Source organism: Centruroides sculpturatus, unplaced genomic scaffold (genome assembly GCF_000671375.1).
Source record: "Centruroides sculpturatus isolate CEXI.00-Female unplaced genomic scaffold, Cexi_2.0 scaffold337, whole genome shotgun sequence".
Lineage (NCBI taxonomy): Eukaryota > Metazoa > Arthropoda > Arachnida > Scorpiones > Buthidae > Centruroides > Centruroides sculpturatus.
In genome coordinates this window covers 678,340-700,028 of record NW_019384508.1, presented here as the reverse complement: position 1 = coordinate 700,028, position 21,689 = coordinate 678,340, and the positions used below count along the sequence as shown (strand labels likewise).

Sequence of the window (21,689 nt, the reverse complement as noted above, 5' to 3'; positions counted from 1 at the left end):
ACGTATTTGTAAAATCTAAGTGACTCGTACAACATGGAATTCGTATAGAACGGAATAATCAACAGTGTTATAAGAGGGCGACTGTATTAGTATTCAATAGTTTCATACCGGAGTATTATCGGATAATTCCGGATTATCTGGGATTAACTAACTTCTGTGTAATAATGCAATTAGGTCTAATGATAACTAATTATTTCGTCGTTTAAATATATTTAAACTCTATACGTTTTAATTTAGAAAATGGAAAAGTCGTAGAATACTTACAACTGAACATTACCATCGGATCTTTGTAACGGAACTGCAAAAAATCCTAGTCCTCTTTTACTTAACATGCCTTCGTACTTGATATAAATTTGATATTTTCCTCCAACCTTCAATTTCTTGCCGAGTTCTAGACTAAGAAACTGGTCTCTTTCGTAAACACTTCGAATTTCGATGAAAGTATTCGAATCTTTATCCTTCAACGAAATGCTTTTATCGTGTATTTTTAAACGGTTGGAATTAAGAACCACCACATCGGTCGCTTCTATGCACAAGATACTGATATTGACTGTGCCACTGAAACCCAAAATAGTCTCATCCAGATCAACTTTCATTTCCAAAGCGTAATTTTCGGGAGCAACTGAGGTGGGTAAACGTTTGCAATCTTGAAATACTTCAGTGGAATCATAAAATAAATCGAGTACTCCCGAGACCAATAGAATACTTAATAGTATAATAAACGAAAAGAAGAAAGAAGTGTATATATACACCAAATTCCTGTTTATAAAGTCCCTCGTTTCGACGTTATGGATATTCTTTTTCTTTCTTTTCTTGGTTTTCGGAGATGCTCCTATCTCGTGTTTCGTCTCCTCGTTTTCTACCTTTTTCGTTTTTTCACTTTCTTCTAATTCTTTTTCTAAATTCAATTCGTTAGGATTTAAGTCGGACTGTACTTCGTTATTAGTAACAGCATCTACTTGAGTATTGTCTTCGTTCGTGCTCATATTCCTTCTCTTTACAAACAACCTAATTAACAAATTTTCTTCAGTTAATGCACATAGCAATGTATAAAAATTACCTGTTTTGAATTATTCTTTAATATTATAACAATTATACGAGTGTAATGCCAGTAACCTATAAGCGCTTCAAAGGTTCTATGTAAATTTTAAGTATTAATCAATTTTTATGTAGCAGCAGCAGTTCGGGCCCCCGTGAATGCAAGGCCTTGGTTCGAGGCCCGAAAAACTGACGTCTGAGCCACCCCTGCCAAGCTTGTCATTACACACGAAGTACTGTATTTGAAAAAAATCTTTATCTGCAGGAACGGATCTACATAGGAACTAATAGGGCTTAAGCCCTGAGCCCCCAAAAATTGAATCATCATAAATTTTTAATACGTTTTCATTAACAATGAGCACTTACCGTATAGTAAAAAATAGTTTTCTTCTGTATTACAATTGTAATTATTGTAATCTTATCGTCTAAGGAATATATATATTTATATATTTAAAATAAACAAATCAAAATTACCGTTAACGAGAATTCAGTTATTTCAAAATAACGAAAACCGTCGTTTAGAACTTAAAACGTACAAAATTAACGCAATTCGAATATTCAAAAGTTAAAATTCTAATCTGAATTTTTCGAAATTTAAATTATTTTGAATGTCTGTGTTGAAATGTTTAATTTTTTACGTATTTAAACTAATAAAAATATTACTAAGATATTAAGAGATAAAGCATAAATATTAATAGATGTAGTCTATAAGCGAGAACTTTTTGTTTTATAATACTAAAACTCTCGTAATTTTGTTCACTCCTTAAAACAAATCATTCGTGATGCGAGTAACACGTACCGTCAAAACTTATGTACAGTACATTAGTAATTCTTCCTCTACCCAAATTACACTAAATATTAAGGATTTCTATTTGTCTTTACAATAAACAGAATAGAAATCACCGATCAGTAGTTTTAATCTTTGTTTCACTTGCCATCGCTTAATATAACGCATTAATTTTCATTACTTTGGTAAATGTGTAATTCCGAAAATCCTGGACACACATTTCATTTGTTTCAAGTTCTATGTTGACATGAAAACTGCTAACAGAAATTAGTGAACAGGTTATTGTAAAGTTTATAAATTTTTATTAAATAAAACTATTCATAAAATATGAATTTTTAAGTCTTTTCGCAGGGAGTATACATAAAGAACAATTAAGATTTTATATACAAGTGTACACTAGATCTGAAAAACTGAAATGTAAATAATTTATTAAATATTATCTATACAATTTTTGTTTTTTTTTAATAGATAAAACATCATTCAGAATTAACAATAAGTTGATTTTAATCTTCTACAATGCTGTCCAACCAGTCATTCAAACTCATATCTGATTTTTCTGTAAATAAAATATACCAAACTAAAATACTTATCTTAAAATTGATTACAGAACTATCAATATAAAATAAGTGAAAATAAAAAATATATTTCTAAACATTATCATTTAATATCTGTCTTTAAAATAAATGCTACCATTTTAAATTAATGTAATTATATTATAATAATTATCTGAAAAGTATGCAATGTACTGTACGTTGATTGACCAAATAACCATCCGAATTTTGTTTCCCACCTGCATTCAAATGTTCGGAAGTTTGCAAAGTCGGACTCGCTGCGACGGGAGAAATCTACCGGAGCCATAGAATTATGGCAATTGTAGGACGGGTAACAACATATACCATAGCGAGCATGGGAAGAATTTGAGTATCGGTCGGACATGCCGAGTGATGACAAAAGGTTAATGCATTGAGAAATTGTAATGGGCAAATGTGAAACTTAAACTGTTTTTCAATGTTCTAATGTACTTTACANTCTTTTATCATTTTTTTTTTTTTTTTTTTGGTTCATAATATTTAAAGCTGACTGAATATCTCAAGTAAGAGAATTTAGAAAGAGCAGAATTCCAATTAACTTCAATGAACTTAAACGCTCAATTAAACTTAAGATTTATTTAAGTAAATTTAAAATAAGATTAACTACTCTATTGATTTGAATACTTACCTAATGGTTTATCTGCAGGTTTGTTTTCTAATTGTACATTTGTACTTGTACTTTCTGTAATTAAAATGATTAAAATATAATTATCTTTAAGACTTACAAACATGCATCTAAAATATATAACTAGTATAAATGTTAAAACTTACATCAAAATATACTGTATCTACTTTGTTTTAGTCAATAGTCTTTGCTTTAGAATTACAAATGAAATAAGTTAAATATCATATTTGATTTTTTCCCCAATTTAAAAAGATTTAAAACCTCAATTTCTGTTTTGAAATTACATTTTTAAAAAACCATATGAAATATGATACAGCATGTGTGAAGCTTCAGAATAGACACATTGAATCTTGTAAATGACTCCATAAATGACATTGTAAACAATAGTTGTAGAATGAGCAACAAACTAAATTTAGTAAGTGGACTTATGCCCAAGAAAGTTAAGGCATCAGCCCACCACTCTGGGAACCCAGAATCAAATTCAGGCAAGCCATCTCAGGAATTTTTCACAAGTGGTCTGCCACTCACCACTTGCCAATTTATAAGAGCTTAAAAAGAAAAATTAATATATTTACCTGAAGTGGAAGGAAGTGTTACTTTCTTTGAATTATGCTTTTCTTCAGTTAACGAAAGTAACATTTCTAGTGTGTCGTCGTCGTCATCATCAACATTCTCAGATACAAACATATTTTTCTTATTTTTATCATCCTTCATTTCATCTTTGAGAATGAGGCAATTTGTAAGAGATTCTATTATGTTCTTTACATCACTTTCTTTCTGACGACTCTGATTTTCGAGTTCTGTTTGTTTAGGAACTATTCTAGATATCTTTGGAGGAATATAGATTTTTCTCTGATGTTCAGCATCACTATTAAATTCATTCACCATATTATCCTAAAACAAATACAAAATAAAAAATATATTTCTAAACATTATCATTTAATATCTGTCTTTAAAATAAATGCTACCATTTTAAATTAATGTAATTATATTATAATAATTATCTGAAAAGTATGCAATGTACTGTACGTTGATTGACCAAATAACCATCCGAATTTTGTTTCCCACCTGCATTCAAATGTTCGGAAGTTTGCAAAGTCGGACTCGCTGCGACGGGAGAAATCTACCGGAGCCATAGAATTATGGCAATTGTAGGACGGGTAACAACATATACCATAGCGAGCATGGGAAGAATTTGAGTATCGGTCGGACATGCCGAGTGATGACAAAAGGTTAATGCATTGAGAAATTGTAATGGGCAAATGTGAAACTTAAACTGTTTTTCAATGTTCTAATGTACTTTACAACATTCTCGGATAATAATTAACATAATTACAATAATTTAAAATGATAGCATTCTGTTTGGAAGACACCGTATATTATAATTTTAATGATTTCGTAAATTTTCTATCATCTGTAACCATTGCAAAAGTATTAAAAGTTATCATTTTTATCTTTTTTTTTTTTTGGTTCATAATATTTAAAGCTGACTGAATATCTCAAGTAAGAGAATTTAGAAAGAGCAGAATTCCAATTAACTTCAATGAACTTAAACGCTCAATTAAACTTAAGATTTATTTAAGTAAATTTAAAATAAGATTAACTACTCTATTGATTTGAATACTTACCTAATGGTTTATCTGCAGGTTTGTTTTCTAATTGTACATTTGTACTTGTACTTTCTGTAATTAAAATGATTAAAATATAATTATCTTTAAGACTTACAAACATGCATCTAAAATATATAACTAGTATAAATGTTAAAACTTACATCAAAATATACTGTATCTACTTTGTTTTAGTCAATAGTCTTTGCTTTAGAATTACAAATGAAATAAGTTAAATATCATATTTGATTTTTTCCCCAATTTAAAAAGATTTAAAACCTCAATTTCTGTTTTGAAATTACATTTTTAAAAAACCATATGAAATATGATACAGCATGTGTGAAGCTTCAGAATAGACACATTGAATCTTGTAAATGACTCCATAAATGACATTGTAAACAATAGTTGTAGAATGAGCAACAAACTAAATTTAGTAAGTGGACTTATGCCCAAGAAAGTTAAGGCATCAGCCCACCACTCTGGGAACCCAGAATCAAATTCAGGCAAGCCATCTCAGGAATTTTTCACAAGTGGTCTGCCACTCACCACTTGCCAATTTATAAGAGCTTAAAAAGAAAAATTAATATATTTACCTGAAGTGGAAGGAAGTGTTACTTTCTTTGAATTATGCTTTTCTTCAGTTAACGAAAGTAACATTTCTAGTGTGTCGTCGTCGTCATCATCAACATTCTCAGATACAAACATATTTTTCTTATTTTTATCATCCTTCATTTCATCTTTGAGAATGAGGCAATTTGTAAGAGATTCTATTATGTTCTTTACATCACTTTCTTTCTGACGACTCTGATTTTCGAGTTCTGTTTGTTTAGGAACTATTCTAGATATCTTTGGAGGAATATAGATTTTTCTCTGATGTTCAGCATCACTATTAAATTCATTCACCATATTATCCTAAAACAAATACAAAATAAAAAATATACTATTAATAACTTTAATGATTGAAGATGTATGTATTAATGAATATTTAGAATTATGTACAGGAAATCCTTGTTAATTCGAAATTCAAGGGAGGAAATAATTGCGACTTCAAATCATCTGAGATTTACATCTTCTGCATATGTAAATATCATATAACTGATGTAATTTATTAAAGAAATGAAATATGGCTACGTATACAAAATGCTATTTTCATTAATTAATAATAATATAAATAAACTGCAGGTAAATAGATTTATCCAGTGATCTCACAGGCTTCCAGATAGGTTTTATATAAAGTAAAACAGAATTCCTCGAAATTTAGCCCAAATTATTCTTAAAGTTGCCCAAATGTAGTAATCTAAAGTCTACAAATTCTCAATCTGCTACTTGTAGCCCAATATTGCCATTTCGTAAACAGCCGTATTTTATGAAATAAGAAAATAAAAGGATAGTCTATGTGTAAGGTGACACCCAAAAATGTGTTACTGTAAAAGTAAAGCCATATTGACCAGATTAGAGTTGTTTTTGGTCAATTGTTCTTACAGTTTTGTGGCACTTTGATCTAAATGACACTTAATACTCTTATCACAGTTTGGACAGAATTTTGAAGTAGCCACATTTCGAACTAACTCAATTCCTTAACATTTAAATCCCTGTATTCCTGGCCGGGATAAAATATCAGTTATGAACTAACGGAATTTCGAACTATCCAAGTTCAAATTAACGAGGATTTCTTGTATCTGTTTCTATATGAATGACTGCCTATAATTTATTATTATTTTTTTACTTTTAATAATAGTTTAAAAAAATTTTAGGTAGATATATGTTATGATAGTAAAAGCAGTGACATAATTAAGAACAAATATAATTTCACTATTTCTAAGTTACAAAAATCAGTGAAAATTAAGCATATTTTTCTACATGATAGCTGTAGGTGAGATTTAACAGTTACAGGGTCTTATATATACAGAATATATGGTATGTAGTGATTGAATAAGTCAAAAATATAGTCCCTTAGGGGTGATGTAGGCATAAAGCACGAAATTAATTGTGGCAGTCCCTTTACATATGCAGCAGAAGTTTTAATTTACATGGCTTTACCTGCTGTCTTTACTTAACATAGATACCATAATCTGATTAAGCAAATTTTGATATACACAGCAGGATCGAGGAATTAATTAACCATATTAAATTAATCAATGGATACCTGTATTTCACTCCAAGTTCATTTCATGAAATAAAGCAGCAATCTCAAAGAAAGTCAGACTAACAATGTTGAAGATGATGTGGATATAAAAAACACAACAATGGGAATTTACTTTACTTATCATGAAAATATATGTTACAACAGAGAAATAACAACTCATAAAAATTAACTTTGGTAAAGAATCTAATCATAACTAAACATCAAGACAGTAACAATAAATATAAATAAGCCTGCATAGAATAGAGTTTAAATTAAAATATTACATAAAAGATTATTTCTGTAGTAATTTTTTTTATTAAATAGTTTCCATCCTTAGGCATTAACAATGTTTTATTTCTATGCTATCATGGGCTAGGCCAGTGGTCGGCATCAGATTGCCACTGAAATCAAACTAGTAAACTGTGTTAAGAAAAATTCATCTGAGTTTAATAATACACATTATAATAAAAACATCATTAAAAAATTACAATATTTAAACATTAGTGACTCCCTTGAAGTTCAAATTTTGAAGCTTACGATCCTATTCGGTATCATAGTTTGAATTTTTTAACTTTATGCACATTTCTGAATTTTCTTTTTAGTTAAAAGATTTCTCTCATCCATATATGATCATGTAACAACTGTATTTAAAACTGTTATTCGTAAGACAATCTGCAAGATAATTCTACAAGATTGCCTTATGACAAAATAGAGCTAGTAGATCTGGATCCTATAACTACTTACCATAAAAAAATTTTCAGAAATAGCCATTCTATCATGAAAAGGAATGCATTCTAAAGCTTGAATCAAATTATCACAGTTAATTGAAGTGAAATCATTTGAATCAATTTTTAAAAATTCTTCATCCCAAGTTTTTTCTTCTTCTAACTTTAGCTGTGAAACAGCACTACCTGAAATAAGAGAATGTAACTATAAGAATATAATTTCATTGTGTTATTTTTATCAAAAAATAATCATTGAATACATTATAACAAATATAAGTAATAAATAGTAACAAACCGTACAGAACCTTTTGATGCCAATTGAAATTTAATATCTATAAATTAACAATAAATTTATTCAAAATTCAGATGTATTTTAGATCAGTTTATAATTTTTATATATTTACTTTTCTGAATATTCTTAAACAGAAGGGCAAGAAGATAATGCCCCACTCAAACAACAAGATTCTAGTTAATTACTATATTTTTCTGTGTATAATGCACACTTATTTGCCCATATTTGTGAGAGAAAAATAAGGATTTGTATTATACACTAGTAGTACTAATTCTGTACCTGTATAAATGTTTTTAATTTTTTTATTTATGATTATGAACAAAAGGTGATTTTCCTGAAAGTTTGGGCCAAAAATGTGGGTGTGCATTATACATGGCAAAATATAGTAAATAATAATCCTAATTCTAGCCCTCTCATAAGAAAGTCCTGAAAACCACTACGGTTTGTGTACACTGTATAATATATAGCGTGTGTTCACTAAAGCGTGATTACATGAAGTCTCATTCATGAAAATATTTATGAAATGCATGTAACATTTTTGCATGTATATTTGGTTTCTATCAAAACAGATTGGAGCACACAACAGAAATAGTGCAATTATATTTCAAAAGTGTTGTGCAAGTATAACATGTATTTGAAAGAGAAATTACAAATAAGAGGTAGTTACAATTCTAAAATAAGTCAACAGATTTCATAAAGAAGAAATGCAGAATTCTAGAATGTCTTAAATCCCCTACATTCAAGACAATTAAGGTTATAGTAGCAATTATGCAATAGTGCAGTAATTCAGAGAAATTTTGCAAAATGTGTTTGTTATTTCAGCACAGGATTTAATCCATTCACAATAATCTTAAAAAAGCATTTGTTTTTGTTTCACTATATAATTCATTTTATGCAGGAACTTAGAGATACAAACACAACACAGACAAATTCTGTAATAAAGTCCTCAATATCTATGAAGAAACATCTTAAAAATTTGTACAAATTTTTCTCCACAATTACATTTAAAAGAAAAGAAAAATGAGTATTAAAAACAGATTTACTTGAACAGTTCAATGCAGTTTGAAAGTCCATTCCGGCCAATTCTTCGGACGTCTCTGTTTTTTCTTCATATTTATCCCAATTAGTATTTAAAGCTCTTTTGCTGTATTTCTTTGTAAATGTATTTAATTCCTGAAAGAACAATAAAAACTTTATCATCAATTTAATAATAATAAAAATACTTTTTGTAACAAATTTAATTAAAACTGAATTTAAAGCAAAATTATATTATTACTGAATACTGTAAAGTATTGGCATATTTAATTTTTATAGTTGTAGTGACTGCATTATATTGAATCATTGCATATTAATTGAATCTTCTAGTACATATTGTATGAGTTAAACAATATTAAATGAAGTTGCATGAAGCAAGGTATATCTGTATTAGTGTTCAAGTAATAGTATAAACGTAAGAAAACGCTGCAAGATGGTTTGCAACCTATCATTCTAAGTCCATTGGAATGGCAAGTTGATTCAAATCTAGAGTTGATCCCAGGACATTTTTTATAGATAATTCATCTTAGATATGTCAAGAGCCATCTCGTGCTTTGGTCACATTATTAAAGACTGCACAAGCTCAGGTTATCAACTTTCAAAATATTAAATTCTGAACATATTGTGAGAAAAAATACAACTTAAACACAGTGATGAGCAAAAGAAAGCCTACAATCTTAGGAAAATTTTCTTCTTCTCTTGACAATCATCATCATCAGACAACTGGATAGCTCAAGCAATTATGGTGTCAGCCTACTGCTCTTGGGATCCAGTAATGAATCCAGATGGGTTGAAAACCTCCAGAAATTTTTCATTTCCGGATACTCCAAGACCATCCATCCCTTATCATCCTGCTTCTGATGACATTGTGGACTTGACAGCAATGATTATTATTAAATCAGGCCCTCTTAGTGTTCACAGGGTGGAGACAAAAATAGAAAACAGGAAAAAAGTAAACTAATGGAAATGAAAATAATTCAGAATACAATTAATGAAACTTTTAATGAGGAAAAAGGGGTAATTAAAAAACTCCTCCTCGTATTTTTTCATAATATTTCCAAACGATTTTTCAAAAGTAACCAAAATTCTGAACAGTTGACAACCCTAGCACAAACTGATAGTTAGCACAAAATATAATGGGTGCATTTCCTAGTAAAGCCGCTTTGTTAAAAGACAGTTAAGCTACTTCTGCTTTAAGTTAGNCAGTAGTACTTCTATTGCACAGGCTGACTATAAGATGGAGCATTTGGTATTTATAGTTATTTTAAATAGAATTAAAATAAAATTTAGCATTCTTTTAAAGATTACTTGTAGAAACTAATAAGCATTGTAAAAAATACATGAATACTTCGGATAGATTTTTAACCTTTTGCACTTAGATGCCATCACTTCAGTTCCACTATAAATCTTATTATATATCATTTAAATGTAAAATTAATCTGATTTAATATATTTCAAATAACTAATGCTTTGTGAAATAAAGTATCATAAAAAAATAATCACTGTATATATTTTCTATTATTTAATTATTCTATTTAAATCATGAAAAATATTCCTATTTTTAATTTGCTCGCTAATTATTTACAGGTTTATCGACTAAATAGAGAAGCAGCAGAACTTGCTAGAAAAGCATGCAATGATATATTTAATAAAACAGGTTTGTTATTAAAAACAAATTTAATATAATAATTTATATTTATATTATAGTGTTTGAAAGATATATTTTATGAATTTATTTAATAATACACAACAGACTACTGCTTTAATTGAAGCACAGGAAGAAAAACAAACATGAAAACATTATTTATCATCTTTCAACAGAAGGATGGATGGATACGGAAGATAACATATATGTTGAATACAATAAATTAAACATTAAATGAACGTCTTGCTGTAGGAGAATATTACAGAATAATTAAAATAAAACAGTTATCAGTTAAATAAAACACAAAGTTATATGAAAAACTTCACATTTATGTTGAAGTGGCCTTTTCCATGCATTCAGTTGTGACTTAGCATTATCTGCATTTATTACATTAGTTTTTACGTTTGTCCTATAAATCTGTAATTTTTTTTATTGTGCTAATAATTTCTCTAGGTGGATATTTTCTGATAGTTTAGTTTTAACTTTTCTTACATTATTTCTAAAATCTTGTTTGCTATGAATAGGGAATAAGACATTACTATATAACAAATTATGCCTGAAGATGGTAAATTATTCAAAATTGTTTGCATGTTTGTTTCTCTTCCTATCATCCAATAATAAAAACTTAAAGCAAATTATAAGATCTATGTAAATAAATTTCTAAACTTCGTATATTATAATTTTACTATCAGTTATATACAGTAATACCTTGACTTACGCTATCTCGACTTACGCGAACCCGGAGTTATGCGATTTTCAAATCTCGTCAATTTGTCTTTTGTTTGAGTGCCATGCAACTCTTGATTACTCACTCCCCTCACAAGTAACTGTACATGTAAGTGGAACTATTGTTCAGCTTACATGTTCGGCCATGTCACGCGGAATCAACACATAGCTACAATTTATTTTGTGTTATTTATTTCTGTGTTTGTTATATCTACGGCGACTTGAGAGACTCTATGTGGTGATTTCTTGAAACCGTGAATGAATTAAAAGACGAGATAAGATTAATGAGAACATTTATTAGCTTACATACATCGGACTTGGATTTTACACAAATTGCAAAATTATACCACGAGTTACGCGGTTATCACTCGGTCCCACCTATCGCGTAAGTTTGGGGTATTATTGTAATCACCTAATCATAATGCAAATGGTATCCTGTCACAAACAATTTTTACATTTAATCATTTAATTTAATCAGATAACATCATATTTTTAAATATAAATTGTAATTATAGTTTTTTGATTTCTGATAAAACATTTTAGTATTATTAGTGCTTTTATTTTGAAAAAGTTTTAAAACTAATCTTACAGGTATACCTCGGTATGTTGCTGGATCAATGGGTCCTACAAACAAGACTCTATCCATTTCTCCTTCAGTAGAATATCCAGAATATAGGAATATTAGTTAATATCAGTCTTGTTAGTCCTTTTATTTATAAAAAAAATATTGTATGATAAAAAATGTATTTCTGTTTATATTTTAAGATTTTGATGAATTAGTTGAAGCTTATTTGGAACAAGCTTGTGGTCTTCTTGATGGCGGTTGTGATATTTTATTAATTGAAACAATTTTTGACACGGCAAATGCAAAGGTAACAATTTTATTAATAATCTCGAACTTTTCTTTAAAAATTCAATTACATACACTGATTTTAAATTTTATTCTGATTTTATTCCAACAAAGCAAAAAATAAAGAAGTAAGTGAAATATTTGTTTTTACTTTTGACAATAAATTTGATTAAAAATAGATTATAAAAATAAACAAAATTAAGATGTATAAATATAGTTTTGATAATTATTAATTTAAAATTAAAAATGATCCTTTATTATTTGAAATATTTTCTGACGTGTATCAGTTTTATTGTATTTAAAGTACAACAGACCTCACGTAATCTTGTTAATTAGTGTAAAATTGAGTAATTTTTACGAAAAACAGCATTATATGAGATATATTTTATACGTAAATTCATTAATTGGTTTGAAATGTTCAGATATCTGCTATTATAAGTTTTTAAAATGTCACACTAACTTTTTTTTTTATAAATTAGGCTAGAAAAAATAATGAAAACAGCTGAAGTAATAAATACCATTATAAAATGATAAATAAGAATTTAATTAAAATATAAACATCAGAGAAAAAAACCATAAACGCTAATTGCAAATTCTTATTTCCTATGCTCAAAATACCTAAATTTAGCTTGAAAATCCTTAACTTAGCAACACTACCTAACAAAATTATAATTTATTTTAAACTACTAAAACTTCAAGATTTTTTTTGTTAACTAATTTTTTATTTTAGATTAATTATATATTTTGTCTTAATTAAACTTTAATATATAAATTTTTATTTTATTAAATAAATATGCCTTATTCTTCATACTGTGAGAAAAATTTTCTGATTCTATATAACTTCTATATTAAGTTACTATTGTTATATTAATAAATCCAAATCCAAATAAAATTATACTGAAGTTCAAAGATCCTATAGCAAGCTGGTTTATTTATTTTTTAATAAAATTATAATTGCGGAAGTATACTTTAATACATTTTTTTCTACATCAGTCAATTGTTGACTTTTTTCAATTACTAATTGTTTGTTTAATGTACCGAAAGAGTATATTATCCAGTGATACATGGAAAAATGACAAAAATTAGCATTGTGTTACTACATAAATACTTATCTTGTTTACTTATTTATCCTATAATACAGAGGAAAGCTAATAGTGTAAATATAATAAATACTTATGTTTTTATTACATATTATTAATTTTTGTTTTGATTCATTTTAACTTATCAAGATATTCAAAAACTTATATTAATTAATAATAATTAAAAATTTGAACAGAAATTTAATTATTATTATTTTGTTTGAAAGGCTGCAATCTTTGCTGTTGAAACTTTATTTGAAAAAAATTATCAGAGAGTTCCTGTTTTTGTAAGTATCTTATATTTAATATTTTTTGAAAATTTATATTAATACATTAAAAATTTTTTGAAGAACTATTGATTATCTTTTTTTAAACCCAGAAAGTTAATTGTTATTGTCACTAATTATAATTTCTGTATGTATCTGTTTTCACTTATAGTTCTTGTTATATATTTAATTTACAATTTTCTGTGTAAATTGTATATTAAATATTGATAAAGTAATAACTTTATCATTAACAAATTACTATTGAAATTTAATTTTAAAATTGCCAGGACATTAATTGTAAAATTAGTAAACAATTTAAGACTATACAATAATGAGTCTTCCGATGTCCTTTCTCACGTCTCGGGAAAATAACAGTCTTATGGCAGAGTTGACCTTTTATTAGAGGTTGCTCGTTCGCCTCTCTATGCAAAACATTACAGGACTTCCTTCCGATGATGGCACAAATAAAAAATATAATATACGTTTAATAAAATATTAAATGTATTATTAACATTATTAAACCTCCCATAAGTGGCAATCCTTGATTTTCCCAGAGACTGGTCATAAATGAGAAATATACTTTATATATTCAACCAGTAGTTGTTAAATGTTAATTTTTTTGTTTGCAATAATTTTTAATTATCTTAATGAAGAAAGTTGTAAATTGTTTGATATTAATTACTATTTTAACTATTAATACATTGAAAATAGATATCGGGCACGATTGTTGATAAAAGTGGAAGAACATTATCCGGACAGACTTGCGAAGCCTTTGTAATAAGTGTATCGCATGTAAAACCTATGTGGTAATTATTAATAATTTTAATATTTATTTTAAAAGTTTATATTACTGTATTTACTTTGCTAAATTTTAATTAACATTTTAAAACTCTAAAATTTTATTAAATAAGAGTGAGGTTAAAGGTAAATCTTTTATATTCAGTTAATTCCATAATATTCAATATATTTTATAAGAAAGTGTTGATGATAGACCTTAGTTGTTTCTTTTGTCTTTCAAAATTGAAATTCTAAAGTATTAGATGGAAAAATTAAATATAAGGATACATATAATATATAAAATATATAAGGAAGAATTAAATTTTTAATAATTATTTGTCAAAATTCATCTTATAATTTTAATTATTGTTGAAACTGCAGCCCAGTAACTAATTTTACTGGGCTGTGGTTTTAAAATCACAGATTTTTCAACTGTAGTCCATCTGTTGGCTGTCTGTCATTCATTAATCTCGAGAACACAGTAAGGTAGATGAAAATCGAGACCAGATTTGGATAGCTCGGGCTGGAGGCCCCAATTGACTATATACAAACTTCTGTTTTATTGTTGATACTTTTCAAGATTTCTCAAGACTGGCTTATATGAAATAAAACACTCTAAAAACCATAATTAACTCCAGAGCATACCAATTCATAAACACAAGATCTGAAGAAGATCCATTGAGGATCAAAAACAAAAATAAATAATCCTTATTTTCCATGATTAAAGTATTTTTTCTGGAGTTAATTATGGTTCTTTAGTGTGGTTTGTTTCATATTATTGTTTATACTTTAATTGTTCATAGAATTTATTTATTTTTCCTGTATTTTATAGAATATTTGAATATGTTCTTTATATGTATACANATATTGTATGATAAAAAATGTATTTCTGTTTATATTTTAAGATTTTGATGAATTAGTTGAAGCTTATTTGGAACAAGCTCGTGGTCTTCTTGATGGCGGTTGTGATATTTTATTAATTGAAACAATTTTTGACACGGCAAATGCAAAGGTAACAATTTTATTAATAATCTCGAACTTTTCTTTAAAAATTCAATTACATACACTGATTTTAAATTTTATTCTGATTTTATTCCAACAAAGCAAAAAATAAAGAAGTAAGTGAAATATTTGTTTTTACTTTTGACAATAAATTTGATTAAAAATAGATTATAAAAATAAACAAAATTAAGATGTATAAATATAGTTTTGATAATTATTAATTTAAAATTAAAAATGATCCTTTATTATTTGAAATATTTTCTGACGTGTATCAGTTTTATTGTATTTAAAGTACAACAGACCTCACGTAATCTTGTTAATTAGTGTAAAATTGAGTAATTTTTACGAAAAACAGCATTATATGAGATATATTTTATACGTAAATTCATTAATTGGTTTGAAATGTTCAGATATCTGCTATTATAAGTTTTTAAAATGTCACGCTAACTTTTTTTTTTATAAATTAGGCTAGAAAAAATAATGAAAACAGCTGAAGTAATAAATACCATTATAAAATGATAAATAAGAATTTAATTAAAATATAAATATCAGAGAAAAAAACCATAAACGCTAATTGCAAATTCTTATTTCCTATGCTCAAAATACCTAAATTTAGCTTGAAAATCCTTAACTTAGCAACACTACCTAACAAAATTATAATTTATTTTAAACTACTAAAACTTCAAGATTTTTTTTGTTAACTAATTTTTTATTTTAGATTAATTATATATTTTGTCTTAATTAAACTTTAATATATAAATTTTTATTTTATTAAATAAATATGCCTTATTCTTCATACTGTGAGAAAAATTTTCTGATTCTATATAACTTCTATATTAAGTTACTATTGTTATATTAATAAATCCAAATCCAAATAAAATTATACTGAAGTTCAAAGATCCTATAGCAAGCTGGTTTATTTATTTTTTAATAAAATTATAATTGCGGAAGTATACTTTAATACATTTTTTTCTACATCAGTCAATTGTTGACTTTTTTCAATTACTAATTGTTTGTTTAATGTACCGAAAGAGTATATTATCCAGTGATACATGGAAAAATGACAAAAATTAGCATTGTGTTACTACATAAATACTTATCTTGTTTACTTATTTATCCTATAATACAGAGGAAAGCTAATAGTGTAAATATAATAAATACTTATGTTTTTATTACATATTATTAATTTTTGTTTTGATTCATTTTAACTTATCAAGATATTCAAAAACTTATATTAATTAATAATAATTAAAAATTTGAACAGAAATTTAATTATTATTATTTTGTTTGAAAGGCTGCAATCTTTGCTGTTGAAACTTTATTTGAAAAAAATTATCAGAGAGTTCCTGTTTTTGTAAGTATCTTATATTTAATATTTTTTGAAAATTTATATTAATACATTAAAAATTTTTTGAAGAACTATTGATTATCTTTTTTTAAACCCAGAAAGTTAATTGTTATTGTCACTAATTATAATTTCTGTATGTATCTGTTTTCACTTATAGTTCTTGTTATATATTTAATTTACAATTTTCTGTGTAAATTGTATATTAAATATTGATAAAGTAATAACTTTATCATTAACAAATTACTATTGAAATTTAATTTTAAAATTGCCAGGACATTAATTGTAAAATTAGTAAACAATTTAAGACTATACAATAATGAGTCTTCCGATGTCCTTTCTCACGTCTCGGGAAAATAACAGTCTTATGGCAGAGTTGACCTTTTATTAGAGGTTGCTCGTTCGCCTCTCTATGCAAAACATTACAGGACTTCCTTCCGATGATGGCACAAATAAAAAATATAATATACGTTTAATAAAATATTAAATGTATTATTAACATTATTAAACCTCCCATAAGTGGCAATCCTTGATTTTCCCAGAGACTGGTCATAAATGAGAAATATACTTTATATATTCAACCAGTAGTTGTTAAATGTTAATTTTTTTGTTTGCAATAATTTTTAATTATCTTAATGAAGAAAGTTGTAAATTGTTTGATATTAATTACTATTTTAACTATTAATACATTGAAAATAGATATCGGGCACGATTGTTGATAAAAGTGGAAGAACATTATCCGGACAGACTTGCGAAGCCTTTGTAATAAGTGTATCGCATGTAAAACCTATGTGGTAATTATTAATAATTTTAATATTTATTTTAAAAGTTTATATTACTGTATTTACTTTGCTAAATTTTAATTAACATTTTAAAACTCTAAAATTTTATTAAATAAGAGTGAGGTTAAAGGTAAATCTTTTATATTCAGTTAATTCCATAATATTCAATATATTTTATAAGAAAGTGTTGATGATAGACCTTAGTTGTTTCTTTTGTCTTTCAAAATTGAAATTCTAAAGTATTAGATGGAAAAATTAAATATAAGGATACATATAATATATAAAATATATAAGGAAGAATTAAATTTTTAATAATTATTTGTCAAAATTCATCTTATAATTTTAATTATTGTTGAAACTGCAGCCCAGTAACTAATTTTACTGGGCTGTGGTTTTAAAATCACAGATTTTTCAACTGTAGTCCATCTGTTGGCTGTCTGTCATTCATTAATCTCGAGAACACAGTAAGGTAGATGAAAATCGAGACCAGATTTGGATAGCTCGGGCTGGAGGCCCCAATTGACTATATACAAACTTCTGTTTTATTGTTGATACTTTTCAAGATTTCTCAAGACTGGCTTATATGAAATAAAACACTCTAAAAACCATAATTAACTCCAGAGCATACCAATTCATAAACACAAGATCTGAAGAAGATCCATTGAGGATCAAAAACAAAAATAAATAATCCTTATTTTCCATGATTAAAGTATTTTTTCTGGAGTTAATTATGGTTCTTTAGTGTGGTTTGTTTCATATTATTGTTTATACTTTAATTGTTCATAGAATTTATTTATTTTTCCTGTATTTTATAGAATATTTGAATATGTTCTTTATATGTATACATCTGTATATTAGTCTTTCATAATTTATTAATGTCAAATTGAAAATGCTAAAATATAAATATCACGAATACTTGAAGAATTAATATTTATAATTACTCTTCATATTCATAATTTGTTTATAAATTAAAACAAACAGTTTGTTTTTTTCATTTTTAAACAGTCTTGGATTAAATTGTGCCTTGGGTGCGGTCGAAATGCGTCCCTTTATTGAAACAATCGGCAAGAACACCACTTCGTTTGTTATATGTTATCCAAATGCAGGTAATTTCTTGTCTCATAATATTTATTTGTTTGTCTTATTTTAATAAGTTTACATACACATGACAGTGGTTAGATTTGGTTACTGGATTGATTACTATGATTCTGAGGATCCCAGATTTTTCATTTTATACAAATTTGGAGGTTACAGCTTATGGCATACCAGGTAAAACATGTGCTCATGGGCTACCTGAAGGATTGAATTTGTGATAAATATGTACAGTACAAATAACATCAAATGTGTTACCATTTGAATGAATCTTTCCACTCTTGGAAAACATATACATGCATTCCTTAAGTGGAATGATTCATTAATATGTATAGTTCCATATATTCATTATTTAGTTAAATTACATCCTTATAGAGTATATTTTGTAACTTCTAAATGATTATATACTAAAATAAACACTTTTCCTGTATGTTAATACTTGATTCACCCATTATGTTTGGTTACTAAGAAAAATAAAGTTTTGATTGATTTTTTTTACCACTGAGAGTGAATTTATATTTACTACCAGCACAAAAATTTTCATTGAAATTTGAAATCTCTTCAATTTTACCATTATTATTAATTGTATAAAATAATGAAAAATATATTTGAAGATAGGAATTAATAAAAGTATGAAATCTTCAAACATTCTTAGTATATTTTATTTTTATTTTATTATTTCTGCCTTTAGCACTAAGATGGCCTTTTTAATCATATTCAATATGGGTTTGGCCAAGCCCACAACGAGACAGTTGTATGATGAGAGACATGGCTTGACTTATCTGGAATAGACCACCCTCAAAAATTCTTGGGGTTAAGATATATATTTTTTAAAGAACTTTAACTTTACATTATTAAAGAGAAGTGTGTTAAATTGTATTAGAAATATATGTCATGTATACAAAAGTGGTCTCAAGCATAGGTGTGTGCAGAAGGTGCAAACAGGGCATTTGCCTCTCCCTTTTTTTTTTTTTCTATATTCAATCACAGTAATATTTTCATTAGCATTCAGCAATGTCAGTTAATATATTTTTTACTTATTTTTAGGTTTACCAAATGCATTTGGTGAATATGACCAAACTCCAGAGCAGATGGCAGAATGTCTACAAGTAATTTTTCATTACTCTTTCTAATATTTATTAATATTTAACATGGCATATATCAAATAATTTTCAGGCATTTGCACATGATGGTCTTATAAATATAGTTGGCGGTTGTTGTGGAACCAGGCCGAAACACATAGAAGCCATTTCTGAAGCCGTTAAACATTACAAACCTCGAAGGTGTTTAGAAAACATTTATTCGGACCATCTTTTATTATCTGGTATTTATCATTAAAATTATATTTATCTTAATTTTATAAATCTGTAAATTTTGGGACATACTGATTAAATTATTGTTATAAGTTAGACTAATTATCTAAGGCAGCGGTCAGCAACCGTTTTGTCAATAAGGCGCAATGTAAATTCAAAATTTATTGCAGACGCATGGAAAAACAACTTTTATTAAAAAAAAAGGTTTTATTTCAAGAAATATAATTACAGTAGAGCATTGATTATCCAAAATAATTTGGGACTGGGGTTGTTTGGATAACTGATCATTTACGAAAAAATATATTAAACACTATATATATTTCATATCACACGTCTTACACACCTTACATAAAGTAGTACATTAAAGTATGTCTACAGTTTAGGTTGGCAGGGAGGGGGAGAGTGCTGCACCGCCACAGAACTATTGGAAATTTGAATTTGCCATCTGGAATGCTTTTGGTTAACCGATGTTTCAGTTGATCGGTATTCGGATAATCGATGCTTTACTGTACATATACTTAAATTATAAATGCAAAACAAACAATGACAAATGGTTCGGTGTGACACTTGTCATTGCAAATCTTCTGTTAATTTGTTATAATGGGAGTATAATTAGAATTACATGTTCTTAAACAGTTTTGTAAATTAAAATCTGAGTGTTGATCGATATTTCGTTTTTAGATACATTATATTTGAAAACAAACATTCGCAATTACACATAGTTGCAAAATATAAACAAATTATTAGTGCACACTTTCTTAAAATAAGATATTTATGTTAATGAAGTAAATTCCAAAGTATGTTAATGTTATCATTATGACATGCTTTTAAAACAATATCGATTTATTATTTCTAATTCTATTTCATCCGTATTACTAAGCTCAAAATATTTGCCAATCACAGCAGAAGCATTATCAGAAGACATGTTAAACGGATTAACAAAAATATTACAACAAATTCTAATTTTGTAAAATCTGCAAATCGGGAAGAAATTCTTCTGAAAGATTCTCCATAATTTTTATATATGATGTAGTATTAAATGTTTTGTTAACCAAACTTTCAATAATATGTTTTACATTTGGAAAATGCATTAACAAAGTGAGGTGATGTGTGTAATATAATGAGGGTGCATAAAAATCTCACCGAGGGTGCTTGTTGCTGACTCCTGATGTAAGACATCCAGCGCCATAATGGAAAACCATACCGCCCCTGAAAATTTTTTGAAGGGTTCACCTTTCATGAAATTTGTTCCTGGATCTGCAAAAGATTTTAATATTTTGCATCCATGAACAAATTTCATTATTAATGCAATTAACATTAAACAGCACATGAAACCACTCTCCAGCACAATTTTACAAAAGAGAAAACATTTTCAGTCATGTTAAACATGCACTGCCAAGCTAACTGACCTTTGTGGATAAAGCATAGATATTAAAACAAGGGGATTGCCATCCATGTGTTAAAAGAGGGGTGACGTGTGAGATAGGGAGAGGATTGTAAGATTAAACTTCATAGATTAACTTTATGTGGGTAGCAATCCCCTTGTTTTAACAGCTGTCTAGATTTTGTCAGCTTTATCAGAAATAACTCATGGAGTTTAACATCTTGATCAAAGAAATTAATAAGTTGTCAATAATGCCATTTACTAACACATAAACGAAGCCTTTCTCCATAAACAATATAAGCAGGAAGTGATAACATAAAATATAGCCAACAACCAGCACTTAGATAAGGTGTATTTTTGCATAGCTAACTATCAGATTAAGTTTGATATTGTAATAGTGTGCTTTGAACAATGTTGATAACTATAGCTCATTAGAATATAAAAGAAATAGAATATACAGGAATATTTTTGTTTATTTTTCAATGATAAACAATCTTATTTTAACATGTAATATTATTTAGGTCCCTTTAAAATTACAATGCAATTATAAGAACTTTAATAAGTTTATTTCTATTGATAGTCACATATATAATGTAAGACGTTA

At 27.2% G+C, this 21,689-nt stretch overlaps 4 protein-coding genes across 8 annotated transcripts in view; 1 reads left to right on the top strand and 3 right to left on the bottom strand.

The window, feature by feature from the left end:
- Window positions 1-68: 68 nt before the first annotated feature.
- On the bottom strand, window positions 69-1,621 carry LOC111622276. Of its 2 annotated transcripts, none has more exons than XM_023364629.1 (2): window positions 1,405-1,540; window positions 69-1,008 (listed from the first exon to the last, which is right to left on the bottom strand). In XM_023364629.1, exon 2 carries the CDS (start codon window positions 984-986, stop codon window positions 261-263), a length of 726 nt encoding a protein of 241 aa, XP_023220397.1. In that variant the 5' UTR covers window positions 987-1,008; window positions 1,405-1,540; the 3' UTR covers window positions 69-260. The 2 variants fall into 2 exon arrangements, with proteins under 2 accessions (XP_023220397.1, XP_023220396.1); XM_023364628.1 differs by having other exon boundaries at window positions 70-1,008; window positions 1,513-1,621.
- A 311-nt stretch (window positions 1,622-1,932) lies between these two features.
- Window positions 1,933-3,939, bottom strand: LOC111622275. The gene is made up of 3 exons (XM_023364627.1): window positions 3,616-3,939; window positions 3,044-3,097; window positions 1,933-2,381 (listed from the first exon to the last, which is right to left on the bottom strand). The coding sequence occupies exons 1-3, from the start codon at window positions 3,926-3,928 to the stop codon at window positions 2,329-2,331; spliced, it is 420 nt and encodes a 139-aa protein (XP_023220395.1). The 5' UTR covers window positions 3,929-3,939; the 3' UTR covers window positions 1,933-2,328.
- A 694-nt stretch (window positions 3,940-4,633) lies between these two features.
- On the bottom strand, window positions 4,634-9,979 carry LOC111622299. Its single transcript, XM_023364659.1, has 4 exons — window positions 8,833-9,979; window positions 7,517-7,683; window positions 5,241-5,559; window positions 4,634-4,722 (listed from the first exon to the last, which is right to left on the bottom strand). Exons 1-4 carry the CDS (start codon window positions 8,987-8,989, stop codon window positions 4,649-4,651), a joined length of 717 nt encoding a protein of 238 aa, XP_023220427.1. The 5' UTR covers window positions 8,990-9,979; the 3' UTR covers window positions 4,634-4,648.
- Window positions 9,980-10,033: 54 nt separating this feature from the next.
- LOC111622297 (methionine synthase-like) overlaps window positions 10,034-21,689 on the top strand; it is a 35,346-nt gene continuing 23,690 nt past the window's right edge. For 2 of the 4 annotated variants that reach the window (XM_023364657.1, XM_023364655.1), the window contains exons 1-9: window positions 10,034-10,073; window positions 10,412-10,481; window positions 11,787-11,879; window positions 15,073-15,179; window positions 16,464-16,523; window positions 17,214-17,308; window positions 18,302-18,402; window positions 19,436-19,497; window positions 19,565-19,712. In XM_023364657.1, coding sequence (XP_023220425.1) covers window positions 10,062-10,073; window positions 10,412-10,481; window positions 11,787-11,879; window positions 15,073-15,179; window positions 16,464-16,523; window positions 17,214-17,308; window positions 18,302-18,402; window positions 19,436-19,497; window positions 19,565-19,712 — 748 coding nt within the window. In that variant the 5' untranslated portion in view covers window positions 10,034-10,061. Of the gene's footprint in view, window positions 10,074-10,411; window positions 10,482-11,786; window positions 11,880-11,960; window positions 12,068-13,351; window positions 13,412-14,101; window positions 14,197-15,072; window positions 15,180-16,463; window positions 16,524-17,213; window positions 17,309-18,301; window positions 18,403-19,435; window positions 19,498-19,564; window positions 19,713-21,689 lie in introns of those variants that run through there. The other 2 variants (XM_023364656.1, XM_023364658.1) reach the window with 2 other exon arrangements.